The 13,533-nt window shown below is 41.6% G+C and overlaps 1 protein-coding gene and 1 pseudogene across 3 annotated transcripts in view; one reads left to right on the top strand and one right to left on the bottom strand.

Annotated features, from left to right (window-relative positions):
* LOC113927490 (prolyl endopeptidase) overlaps positions 1 to 13,533 on the bottom strand; it is a 114,638-nt gene that overhangs the window by 76,009 nt on the left and 25,096 nt on the right. For all 3 annotated transcript variants that reach the window (XM_027603354.2, XM_027603355.2, XM_027603356.2), the window contains 2 exons: positions 10,980 to 11,189; positions 6,329 to 6,450 (listed from right to left, as the gene is read on the bottom strand). In XM_027603354.2, coding sequence (XP_027459155.1) covers positions 6,329 to 6,450; positions 10,980 to 11,189 — 332 coding nt within the window. The remainder of the gene's footprint in view (positions 1 to 6,328; positions 6,451 to 10,979; positions 11,190 to 13,533) is intronic.
* LOC113928218 lies at positions 8,197 to 8,396 on the top strand (annotated as a pseudogene).

Here is a 13,533-nt window from a genome sequence, read left to right as displayed (position 1 = left end):
CCAACCCTAGTACTACCAAAACCAACTCTCTCCTGTCAGGAGCTGTTCCACGTATACAGAGCGGCACTGCTTTCTAGCTTTACTCAAATTCTGGTCTGTTGTGTGGCTTCCTGACTTTTCTTCCCCACCATGTGCTGGGATTTTCCCGCACGCTACTAATCAACATGATGGATATTATCACGCCCTGCGGTGCTGATGAGAGAGAGGACACGGGTGATGAGCCACGGACACGCACAGTCCAGTTGGGAATCCACCCCGCGACCAACAGAAAGACAACCACTCAGCCGCTCTGGGAGTTGGGGGGAAAGTACAGGCTCTCCGGCACAGCACAAGGAAATGGAGACTCACCAATAACATGCTGGCAGCCGCCTGCTCAGGTCAGGAGGACAAAGTGTCTTTAAAATGACAGACAAACGGAACATGATGGAAGTTGTGTCATGAGCACTAAGCCCCTTGGCAATATTGTGTTTTAATATGTGTTGTAAAGTGTTTATAAATAGAAGAGTTGACTACAACAAGAACATCTTCCAAAGGGCCAGAGCATGCCGGTCTGTGCTCCCGAGGATCACCTGGCCCTAGCACCGGGGTGCACCAAGCCAATGGCTTCCTGGGCCCCCGGGGAATAGATGTATGAAGTATGCTGACCAGGAAGAGGGCTGCTGAACAATGACTGCTCCAAGCCAATGCTTTCCAGTGAGGGGCAGGTGAGGTGGAATTCCCTGAGGGACACCTAGACACCTAGACCGTCTACGCTTCGTGAGGCAAAGCTGGGTGCACACCAGGCCTCGAGGGCCTTCACGTACACGAACCTCAGCACAGGGAGGGGAAGGAAACTAACGCTCACTGTGTGCCATGGAGTCAAGCACCAGGCAGTGATTTTACATGTTAATATATACATATAATATATAAACGTCTACACAAATATACACATACTTGAACAATTAGGGATCACAAGTGGACATATAAAAATGGCTATAGAGATACATGATAAACATCAAGATTAGGATTACCTTTGTAAAAAAGAAGCCCCTTTTTCAAGACTTGGTTATGACAGAATTAGGTTCTCAATATAGAATTCAGCTAGACAGTGACAAAGAGGCTGGGCATTTTCCCCTTAGTCCTTTCTAAAGGTACTTGACACATTTTCAGAATCTTCATTCTAGAGCACCCTCTGCTGGGAAAAGTGCCTCAAAATACTTGATCTCGTTTCCAACCGTCCCCCCTCCAAATGCTCTGGGAATTACTTCAAAATAAAGGGAATTTTTTTTTTTTTGATCTAGTAGAATCTTTTAAAACAATTTCTATTCTCCCACAATCCTGCCTTCCAGGTAAAGCCTTATAGTCTGTGTTAAGTAATTGACACCACTGTCCCTCTAAGCCCAATGCTAGACAGGTCTCACGTTACCCCAGGGGCATGAGGGAGCTGCAGGGACTGAGAGAGGAGGCCCTGGCTGGCAGGTGAGGAGAGCGGCGGTGACCAGCACCCGCCCTTCCAGGATGGAACAACCCATGGAGGTCGTTTCCCTCAGAACAAGAGACACCGGGAAGGTAGCCTCCTTCCAGTCATCTTGAAAGGTCCCGGCAGAAAAAAGGATGGAAGAGGGGAGCTATGGAGGAGATCCTGCTGGGAGCAGAAGCCTTGGAAGGCAACACAAATGTGAGCCAGAGTTTATCATCCACCGCAGAGAACAGCACACAGGTTCCCAGAATGGAGGGTATCTCACTACAAAAAGATGCCACGAGGGAGCCGGCACCAAGATACCGGTCACGGCTGCAAGCAGATGGTGGCAACCAGACACCGACAAAAAGCTCTGGAGGAGCAAGAACCCCGTTCCCCTCCTCCAGCTCCTCCTCCCTGCAAGGTCGCTGGAGAAACTAATCCCCGATGAATAACCGAGGGGAGAGAACTGGAGATGCTGTCATTGCTCAGAATGGCCTCACCTGGAAAACGTCAATTCCCGTGCCCCAGTCTGATCATCCTCCAGAGTTTCCTCCTGCCCCTTCATATCCCCTCCCTCCTGATCCCCAGCCCGGTCCCCAAGCAACCACTGATCTGTTTTGTGCCATTATAGACTAGTCTGCATTTTCCAGAGTGTTCTATAAATGGAATCAAACACTCTGTACTCCTGTGTACTCCTTTCTTCTGGCTTTCACTGAGCGTAATCATTTTGAGATTCATCCCTGTTGTTGAATATATCAACAGTTTGTTCCTTTTTACTGCTGAGTAGTACTATTCTATTGTAGAGATGTACAATTCATTCATTCATGCACTTGATAATGGGTATTTGGGCTGTGCTAGTTTGAGGGTATCTTGAATAAAGTCTTTGTATGGAAAAAAATAAGTAAACCACCAACCAGGGGGTTGAGTAGTCCCTATTCCCCATGTGCTCACCAAACAGGAGCTGGGCAGAGGGAAGAAGCATGTAAATTGGAGAGACTAATATTTTGCTTTGGACTGCAATGGATCCTTCGTAACAGTTCTAATACCCCAAAACGTCCCGAAAGCTATGGGTTCTGCCAGATGGAAGTCAGTCATCCTGGGGGCAGATGGTGTCACGGGCAATGATGGAAACACTAAAGCTGCTTCCTGGTTGTACATGATGGACTGCTCAAGGCAAGAAGATCTGTCCATGCAGGAAGGCAGAGGAGGCATCTATGAAGGAACAGGAGTCATAAAGAGACAGTGTCTAGGATTCAAAGAGCAGTCCTCAGTGAACCTGGACTGCAGCAGCCCAAAGGGAGGAGTATGGCAGCTTGCTGGAGAAATCCACACACATCCACAAGCTCAGCCGGCCGCCCACCCCAAAGGCCCCTCCAACCACACCCACAAAGCCCAAGCTGCTCTCACATCCAGCAGCTACCTCCTCACCCAGGAAGCCTGCGTCAGGGTCTGGTGAGATGTTGCGCTGAAACCTTTGTCCACAGACTTTCAGAGCTGAAAAAGCCCCAGGGGAAATGAAGTGTCCAAGGCTGCACTGACAAGACCAGGATAAAATCTCCAAATTTCTGTGATAGTACACCATCACTGTAACACTAGCTCTCCATTCAGTCACTGTTCAAGTGGTAAAGGTATTAACAAAATACTGGGTCCAAAATGATGATCCCCAAAGCAACTACCTGAAAAATACCACGCATCAAGAGCATGGTCATGAAGCGACCAACCGGGCACCTGGTGGGTGTCTGTCACCCGCTGTAACAAGACCATCCAAATAGCTGGACTACAGCTTCAGGGAAGACTACACCCAGTCTGCGCTTACCAAGTCTGCTGGTTTTCGTAGACCTCCTCTGCATCATTCACTGTTAGGCTCTGATCCAATACAAAGTTCCTTAGGACCCGCCATCTACGTCCCTTTAGTTTTTTAACAACTTTACTACTTCTGTGCAGTACAGATGCATCCCTTCCATTACTGCCATCCTTTCAACAGTCTTTGCTGCCGTTTCTGCAAGACTTCTTTCCTTTGGGCCAGAGAGGCTGAGTGCACGTGGTTAGGAAGACACAGGCTGTGGGGTCTAACACACTCAGCAGGCAGTTCCAGCCATGGGCTTGCAAGTTAATCTCTCTGGCAGGCATTTCACTTTGTCCATGCAATGGAATGATCACCTCCTTTTTGAGGCTTTGGTCAAGATTATATGAGACAATTTACATAGAGTGAACATCTTTTTAATGAATGGTAGAAGGATCACATCAACTACTTAAATCTGCTTTTCTTTTCACTTTCCTAGTAGAACTGAATGTACATATGTTAAATACATATATATCTCCACTATATTTTTTTATTTATTTTTTTGAGAGAGAGCATGAGCAAGCGAGTAGGGGTGGAAGGGGAAATGGAGGGTGAGAATCTCAAGCAGACTCCACACCCAGTGAAGAGCCCAACACGGGGCTCGATCTCACGACCCTGAGATCATGACCTGAGCCAAAAATCAAGAATCGGATGCTTAAATGACTGAGCCACCCAGGCGCCCTTCACTGTATTTTAAAAAACTGCTCACAAAAATGCTACGGAAACACACCAACATCAACAGATGAAGGAATCTGTCCATCAACAGATGAAGGAATAAAATGTGGTGTATATCCACAATGGAATATTATTCAACTATAAAAAGGAAGGAGATTCTGACACATGCTACAACACGGATGAACGTGAGGACTTTACGCTAAGTTAAACAGCCAGTCACAAAAGGACAACTACTGTATGATGACATTTATACAAGGTACCTAGAATAGTCCAACACAGAGAGACAGAAAAGAGAAGGATGGTTGCCAGGGAATGGGGGGAGCAGGGGAGATGGGGAGTTACTGCTTAATGGGGACAGTTTCAGTTTTGCAAGATGAAAAAAGTTTTGGAGATATATGGTGCTGATAGTTGCACAATAATGTCAGTGTACTTAATGCCACTTAACTCTATACTTAAAAATGATTAAACCAGTATATTTTGTTATGTATATTTTACCACAATTTAAAGGTAAAGGAAAAAAAAAAAACAAACCAAAAACCTAACTGCTTCAACCAAACACTAAGAGAGATCCAAGCAACCTGAGCTGCTCGCATGTTCTACTATAAAGCTTGTTTCCTTTTAGACAAATGTGCTAAATTATATAAATATTCTGGCATTTATTTTCAGTACCCATGTTACTATATCAACCAAATACATTTACCTTGATTAAAATAGGTCTGCTGTAATGAAATTATTAGCTTTGAAGTATAAAAACTTCTCTAGGAATGTCTTTGATTTTATGAAGAATCCCGGGGGAATAAAATTGATTATTTAAAATGTATTATTTTAGGCTTTCCCCATCAATACCTTCCCTCCAAAAGGATAAAGAGAAACACATGATCTGACATTAAAACATTGTTTGGTAGCATATTCATCTTCCTTAATGTTTCACTCAGATGACAGTAAAAATGACAGTAAAAAAATAAAATATTATTTTATAAACCAACACCTATTATCCATAGTAACCAGAAGACTTAGGTAGGAGGAGAAGCTGAACTAAGAAGGAAACAGTAGAAACAATCTACAAATAGAGTCAGAAAAGCCATTAAAAACAAATAGGTGAAAAAATGGCAACAGTAACTACACAAGGAAAGCTCATGGGCTGGGGGGGGGGCACTTCAGTGAGAAGGAAAAAGCATGAAAAAAAGGATACAATCTCAGGTCATAAAAGTCCTATAAATTCACCTTTAATACACCGCATTAAAGCCTAGCAAATTTTTTCTATTAAGGGCCAGAAAGTAAATATTTTCAGCTTTGTGGGCCATGGAGCCTTTTGCAGCGACTCAACCCTGACATTGCAGTCTGAAAGCAGCCCCAGACAATACGAAACAGTGTGGCTGTGTTCTGATGAAGCTTTATTTACTAAAGCTGACAGCAGGCCAGATGTGGCCTGAAGGCAGGCAGTAGTTTGCCAACCCCTGGTCTAGGGAAACCAAATAAATAACTATAAGGACAATCTGGAATAAGGTACATCAATGCACATCAACTAAAATACTATGGGTTACTATTCTATCCCCCAGTGAACCAGACCCAGGAGCCCAAGTTCAAATATCAAATGTTCCTTTTTTACCAAAGTTCTAAGTAAGTGGCTCCATGAGCTAAAGACTTTCTAGTGGATTTCTCATTCCCACTAAAAAATGGGCCAAGAGCCCACCTATATCAAAACATTCAGAATGCTTTTCTTTAAAAAATATTTCTTAGTACCCAGAAATGAACTAACAAGAGTTAAATTTTTACTCCAAGTACCTCTAAGTCTTTTCACATTTGATTCTCAAGATACAGAATAAAATCTGGGCCAGTAACTGCAAAGACTTCAAATACAGTTTGGTTATGGTCAAGACTCCCGAGGAATACCTGACCTTCTATCAGATGGGAAAACGTATGAAAATGCACATTTAATGTCAAAACAAGTGAACAATATGCACAAAGAGGAAAGCTGTGTTTAAAAAAGGAAAGCATATACTCTCTCTCCCCCCACATTCTCACTTACACAAGGAAAATTTTTTGGAAGGATACTTTCCTCACCTCTGAGACGTAAGATTCTGAATTTCAAAATGTTCACATTTTGCTTTATGTGATACTGTGCTTTCACTTTTTTTTTTTTTCCATAAGCATGTATTACTTTGTATTAAGGGTTTTATGTTGAAATTGCAGTTAAAAGTTTATCATCACCTTCACTATTAAGAGTCAATTTGAATACCAATATTTTTAACAAAAGAATATTCACTCACAGGACTTTGCACATCCATAAAGATCACACAACGAGAATATCCACATGCACAATCCATGTGACATCGTGTTTGTGGGACAATCTCACAGAATTACCATACCTCAGCTCCACCCATCCACTTAGGCTCATCAGGAAACTCAGCACACAAAATATCTTCTGACTGATCAGTTCCCAACACATGGTAACAGAGCTTTTGATGGAGATTGGTGGATGTCTCTGTACCTGAAGGAGTTAAAAATGTATACTGAAGTGCAGTTGGCAATTTTAAGAAAATCTATTCCACCCATATTGCACAATGCTAGGAGCGTTTAAAAAGTTAATTACCTGGTTGTAGGATACAAAGTTAATATGCAAAAGTTAACTGCTTTCCTGTATACCAGCAATGAATAAGTGGCGTTTGAAATTAAAAATATAGTATCATTAAGGATGTAATAATATAACATGGTGACCATAGTTAGTAATAGTTAATGATACTGTACTGCATATTTAAAAGTTGCTAAGAGAGAAGATGCTAAAAGTTCTCATCACAGAAAACAAATCTATAACTATGTCCAGTGATGTGATGGAGACTTGTGTGGTGATTGTTTCATAATATATACAAATATTGAATCATTAGGTTGTACACCTAATTTAATGTTCTATGTTGATTATAGCTCAATAAAAAAATTTTTTTAAAAACCCACAATACCATTTACATTAGTACCCCCAAAATTAAATGCTTAGGTACATTTCTAATAAAATATGTATAAGACTTATATGAGAAAAACTACAAAACTGATGAAAGAAATCAAAAAAGAATTAAATAAATGGAGAGATGCTCCATGTTTACGGACAGGAATACTCAATATTGTCATGTCAATTCTTCCCCACTTGATCTATAGATGCAGTTTAATTCCAATAAAAATCCCAGCAAGTTATTTTGTGGATATCGATGAGTTGATCCTAAAGTTTATATGGAAAGAGAAAAAAACCCAAAATGGCCAACACAATATTGAAGGAAAAGAACAAAGTTGGAGGACTGACATTACCTGACTTCAAGATCTACTCTAAGTAATCAAAACAGTGTGGTATTGGTAAAAGAACAGAGGTAAATCAACGGAGCAGAGTAGAGAGCCCAGAAAGGACCTCCGTAAATACAGTCAACTGGTCTTTGACAAAGGAGTGAAGGCAATCCAGAGGAGCAAAGACGGCCTTTTCAGCAAACGGTGCTGGAACAACTAGACATCCACATGCAGAAAAATGAATCTAGACATAGACTGTACCCTTCAAAAAAAATTAACTCAAAATGGACCACAAACCTAAATGTAAATGCAAAACTGTAAAATTCCTAAAAGATAACATGAGAAAATCAGGATGACCTTGGGTTTGGCAATGACTTTTTAGATACAATGTCAAAGGTATGATCCATGAAAGAAAGAACTAATAAGCTGTACTTCATTAAAATAAACAAATTCTGCTCTGTGAAAGACACTGTCAAGAGAATAGGACAATTCACAGACTGGGAGAGAATATCTGCAGAAGACATATTTGATAAAGGACTGTTACCCAAAATTTACAAAGAACTCTTGAAACTCAAAAAAAAAAAAAAAAGAAAGAAAGAAAACAAACAACCCTATTAAAAAATGGGCCAAAGACCTTAATGGAAACCTCACTAAAGCAGGGGCACCTGGGCAGCTCAGTCGGTTAAGCGTCCGACTCTTGATTCCGGCTCAGGTCATGATCCCAGGGTGGTGAGATCAAGCCCTGCGGCGGGCTTTGCACGGCTGACTGTGGGGACTGCTTGGGGTTCTCTCTCTCCCTCTGCCCCTCCCCTGTGCGTTTTGCGCTTTCTCTCTCTAAAAAGAAAAAAAAATGATACGCAGATGGCAAAGAAGCATATGAAAAGATGGTCCACATCATATGTCACCAAGAAAATGCAAATTAAAACAATAATATACCAGTGTACTCCTATTAGAATGGACAAAATCCAGCTTTGCGCAGTGGCAGTATCGTAGCCAATGAGGTTTATCCGAGGCGCGATTATTGCTAATAGAATGGACAAAATCCAGAACAATAGCAACACCAAATGCTGATGAGGATGTGGAGCAACAGGACCTCCTATTCATTGCTGGTGGGAATGCAAACTAGTACAGTCACTTTGGAAGACAGTTTTGCAGTTTTTTACAAAACTAAACATATTCTTACAATATAATACAATCCAGCAATCACTCTCCTTGGTATTTACCCCAAGTATTTGAAAATTTATGTCCACACAAACCCTGGCACACAGATATTTATAGTGGCTTTATTCATAACTGCCAAATCTTGGATGCTACCAAGATATCCTTCAATAGCTGAATGGATTTAAAAATAGGTGAAAGGATAAAGAAACCGTGCTATATCTCGACCAAGGGATCCTATCCAACGCTAATAAGAAATGGATTATCAAGCCATGAAAAGACAGGCATATCACCAATTGAAAGAAGCCAATCTAAGAAGGCTACATAGTGTATGATTCCAACTATGACATTTGGGGAAAGGCAAAGCTATGGAGACTGGAGGGAGATCAGGGGTTGTCAGAGGCTGGTGGACAGGGAGGAGGAACGGGTGAGGACTCTGAGGGTGGTCAAACTCCGTATGACGCTACAATGGTGGATACACAGCATTCCACGTTTGCCTAAACTCGTGGACTATACAACACTAAGAGCGAGCTCGAACGTGAGCTCTGAACTTTGGGTGATCATGATGTATCAATGGAGGTTCGTTGATTGTACCTACTCCGGTGAGGGATGTTGATAATAGGGGAGGCTCTGCATGTGTGGGGGTAGGGGCTGTACGAGAAATCTCTGTACTTTCTATTCAATTTTGCTGTGAACCTAAAAATGCTCTAAAAGATAAACTCTCTCCTCCCCTTTTTTTTAATGTTAAGTATTGGTTGGGTATCACCCTGGAAGTAATTGATTTTGGAAGATGTTATGAGATTGAACTATTTTTTTTTTTATTATAAAAAGGTACTAAGCTTTCAGAATGATGAAAAAGAAGTAAGATAACACCACAATATAAAAGAAAGCTTTACAGCACTTGGTGATTTTCAATGGGTTTTCCGGGAAGCACATGGTCAGAATTGCTTGGCCTCATTGGTAAGTCCTTCCATCACACAACCTGAGAGGCTGCTGAGGTCTTCTCGACAAGAGGGCAGCAAATTACAGCTGGGAACAGATGGTATCTTTCTGAAATCAATCATAGTAACTAATCTTTACTGTCTTTGCCACTGAAAGCGGAGCTTAAATAATAATTTTCATGTTTTTCACAAAATAATAATATTGTTCTCTAACAAGAAATGGCCAGGGAAATACTTTTTTGGTCTCCCAAAACTTGAAGTAGCCATTTTCTAACTCAGCACCACTCTTAACACAGGCAGCTAATTCAGTGTACAGAGCCCAGAGGTTTTTCTTTAGCCAACATCCCAGAAAAGAAAGTCTACTCGTAAGTCAGCTCTTCTTGTAGTTCACTGGTGAATTAAAAAAAAAGTATTGCACTAGTCTAATCAAAAGGCAGCAAAAGCTGAACAGCCAAAAGAGATGAAAAGAATCATAGTCTTATTCCCAATTCAACTGGGGGAAATCAGAAAAGAAAGCTAGCACATCTAAAGACAAGGAAGATACAGCAGGTCATGATAAGGGGTTAACATATGTAGCAGAAAGCACTGGATCAGCTGTGCTTCTTCCCAGCTCCAGGCCTCCAACAAGTAACTGAGCCTCTGTACCTCAGCTCCAAACCTCCAACAAAGGGATGGTAAAAGCCATCCGTAAAGACCAATCAAGGCAACAGGAAAATGCTACAGGCCATTGTGGAAAGAAGACGATGACTGTTGACAGCTTGCAACAGCAAGGTACAAGGTACGTGGGCCTTTCTCTCTGGAAAGATGAGGAGTGAAGGGGGAAAGAGACTGCTTGAACACAATAGGACCTTTGTATAACCCAAAAGAAGAACAAAGGTGTGTCCTAGAAATTCACAACGGGAAAAGTGTCAAGATAAACCAACCAAGTACCCTGTAACTTCTAATCAGAGGAAGAGATGCCATCACCACAGTAGGAAAATTTTATAATCGCTCAACATCATTAAATAAATCGGTTTCATGGAAAAAAAAAAATCCATCTTCTCCACGACCCCTTGGCAGATATAACATATTTATAAAGGACTGATTGCAATAATGGCCCAGTTTTTCCTGGTTCCTTCTATCTATCTGCTTCTCCACCCCTCAAACAGGGGCTGGCCCCATGACTTGCTTCGGCCAACAACAGAATGCAGCACCACGACGCAGTGCCGGCAGCAAGCACAAGCATCAAAAGGCTTGTGCCTTTTGACTCTCCCTCTTGGAATCCTGCTGAGCTGCCACACAAACCAAGTGGGCTAGCCTGCTGGAGGATGAGAAACCACAACGATCAGAGTCAAAGCCCCTGACATGGGAGAGAGCCAAGCCAAGATCGGCCAAATGACCCACAGCAGAACACAGACACATGACAGAACTCAGCTAATCTAGAAGAACTGCCTGGCCAACCCACAGACTCCAGCAAAAGAAATATGGTTATGATTCTGAGACACTAAGTTTTGGGGCGATCTGTCATACAGCAATGCTAACGGATACAGCGCCCTTTGAGGAAACCTGGTTCTACACCAAATAACTTCTACATAGGGTTTAGCTTTTCAAGTCATGTGAAGTCACACTTCTAGTCCACGAAAAAGGCGCTTCACCTGCCATCTTCACTTACCGTCACTTTTTCCATCCTGTTGGGGATAGGAGTTATAGAACATCCCTTTTCCATCATGGGTCCATGCCATACAGCTGAACTTGACTCTCTCGAGCACATCTGGAAGCTCTCTGGCACCATCAACCTTCATGAACTTGATCGTCACCCAGTCTGAGCCGCTGGCACTCAGACCATAGGCGAAATACTCCCCGTCTTCACTGAAGGCATAGCCTGTGGGACACAGGAGAAATTCTCACACAGTGCACATGGGGACACAACCCCTAGCCTTGCCCGCTGCCCTCCGTGCTGCCTGACACGCTCTCTGCCACACGTGCAATGGCAGGAGCAGGGAGCCTGTCGTGAGGACCTCTGGGGGCTGAGCCCAGGCCTCACGGGAGTTCACCTCATGAGCCTGGACAGGCGTCCTCACCTCTCCAGGTCTTAGGTTCTTCATCTGTAAAAAACGTACTGGATTATATGCCACTAAGATGCTTCCACTGTTTATATTGCTATAATTCAATGAGCAGTTCAGTTAAAAGCAGAGCTCATCTGAGACTTTCAGCATATTTTATTTATACTCTAAAGAGGAGGGGAAAAAGAATAAGGAAACTGCTTTTCGAGTAATGACTGGATTATGAACACATACCATGTAACAGAACTAAATGGAAGCCATTAAGTAATTTTTGGGATGGATTCCAAACTATTTGGAATCACTCTTTACAACCTCATTTTCTGAGCATTGCTGGCACTCAAGAATTAACGTCGTCCACACCATCTGACCAGCACAAGCCCAGGTTAAGCGCAAGGGTTGCAATGAAGGCTCACACAGAGCATATTCCAAAAGCAACCACGAAAAAGAAAGAAAAGCAACACCGTTCATAGACATGAACTGTTATGCGTGTCTAATTCTTTAAGTCCATGACAAAATGTTCTAATCACTAGGGAATGTGTGTTGAGAAATTTTCTGTTTATATTGGCTCTTATAAATATAAAGTATATATAGATAGCATCTGGTACCAGACACGGACACTAGAGATTTCCTCTTATAATGTCTGTTAAACTTCACCAGGGGTTGAAAATTATACTCAGAAACCCAACTATTTTCAGAGGTTTCCTATTGTTTTACATGGAATTTGTTAGTGGTAATTAAGTTTAAAATTTCACAAGAACTACTTATTAATCCTTTATAATTGCTATGAAGTATTGAGGCTCATCTGTATATAAAGACAGAGAAGAGTCTAGAAGGCAATGTGGAGAAAATACTTCTGATTCTACATAAAGTATATATAATTAGAAAATTTTCAGGAAAAATTTAAATAAAAATGTTGATTTGAAATGTATTAAAAAAAATCATATACTACCAAAAGAATCTGTATATTTACCCATACTATAACTTCCCTATATCATTTTCAGAAAACTCAAAGACAGGCCAGGTCCCATGTCCGATTTTCCTTTTCAGCTATTAGGACCCGTACGTGGCAGGCATTCTGTTAAAAAGTTACTGAAATGAACTTTCAGAGACCCTCTTATAATGAAGTTCTTCTGGATGAGTTACAAAAACTTTAATTTTAACAAAGGTTTATTGTTAAACGATATCCACACAGGGCATATTACTGCACAGAACTGGTGTTATTACATTCATTTACAACCACAAACTCAAATTTGTGGAAGAATATCCCTGGTTAGCTGGCTGACATCTTATTTTCAATACTGATTACTTTCAACATGAATCAGATAAAGGATCACTATTTACATACACAGCCCACTTGGGAAGAAGAGGGGAAGAACCACTAAATGACTGAGTGGCTTTATAAATGGGTCTTCACACAGGGCTGTGGGAATAGGGTCCTTGCATTCCCACCTAATCAATTACAGGACTAGAGTGTTCCAATCACTCAACTCCACAGGGCTGAGCCTTCGCCTGTGCTTTCTCTACAAAACAGAGGATGCTCTGGGGGAAATGCTGAGCCAACTTCACTAAAATCTAGGATCCTAACAAGAGACGATTCTCACAGTATACAACTATTAAACCACAGAACCAGCAAATAGCCAAATCCTTCCTTAGAACTAGCTCTAATGGCACAAACCTAGGGTAATCTTCATGGCCTGTGGAGGAGGTTATCTCAGGTTGGAGCTATTTAAGAGATACAGGGCAACTACAGGCCAAACTTACTGATTCGGGTTTTAAACTTGCCGTCTTCAGGGAATAGGGTATCAAGTTGTCTAATTTCTACAAGACTGTGGTTTCCTACTTTCAATTCTAAAATACAACTAAATTTTTAAAACTCTGATCACTTCCTCCTCACCAAGAAAAAAGATCTTGTAAATGGTCTTTCCTGTTGTACATTCATAGCTGGAACATTCTTCAGAGAGCTTAAATTCCTTATAGAAGATTTTTTTTCCTAAACACAGAGAGGGCTCAGGGATGTGAGAAGCAATGATGATGATACTTAAATATCTCAGAAGCCCCAGAAGCTAATTTGGGCCCAGTGTGAATTATTCTCCAGTTCTGCTTCACGCTATCAGAACATGTGACCGCTCATGTTTGCCCTACTGAAGATACTGCGCAAAATGA

The sequence above is a fragment of the Zalophus californianus genome, chromosome 7, assembly GCF_009762305.2.
Source record: "Zalophus californianus isolate mZalCal1 chromosome 7, mZalCal1.pri.v2, whole genome shotgun sequence".
NCBI classification, from domain to species: domain Eukaryota; kingdom Metazoa; phylum Chordata; class Mammalia; order Carnivora; family Otariidae; genus Zalophus; species Zalophus californianus.
This window is presented reverse-complemented; position numbering and strand designations above follow the sequence as displayed.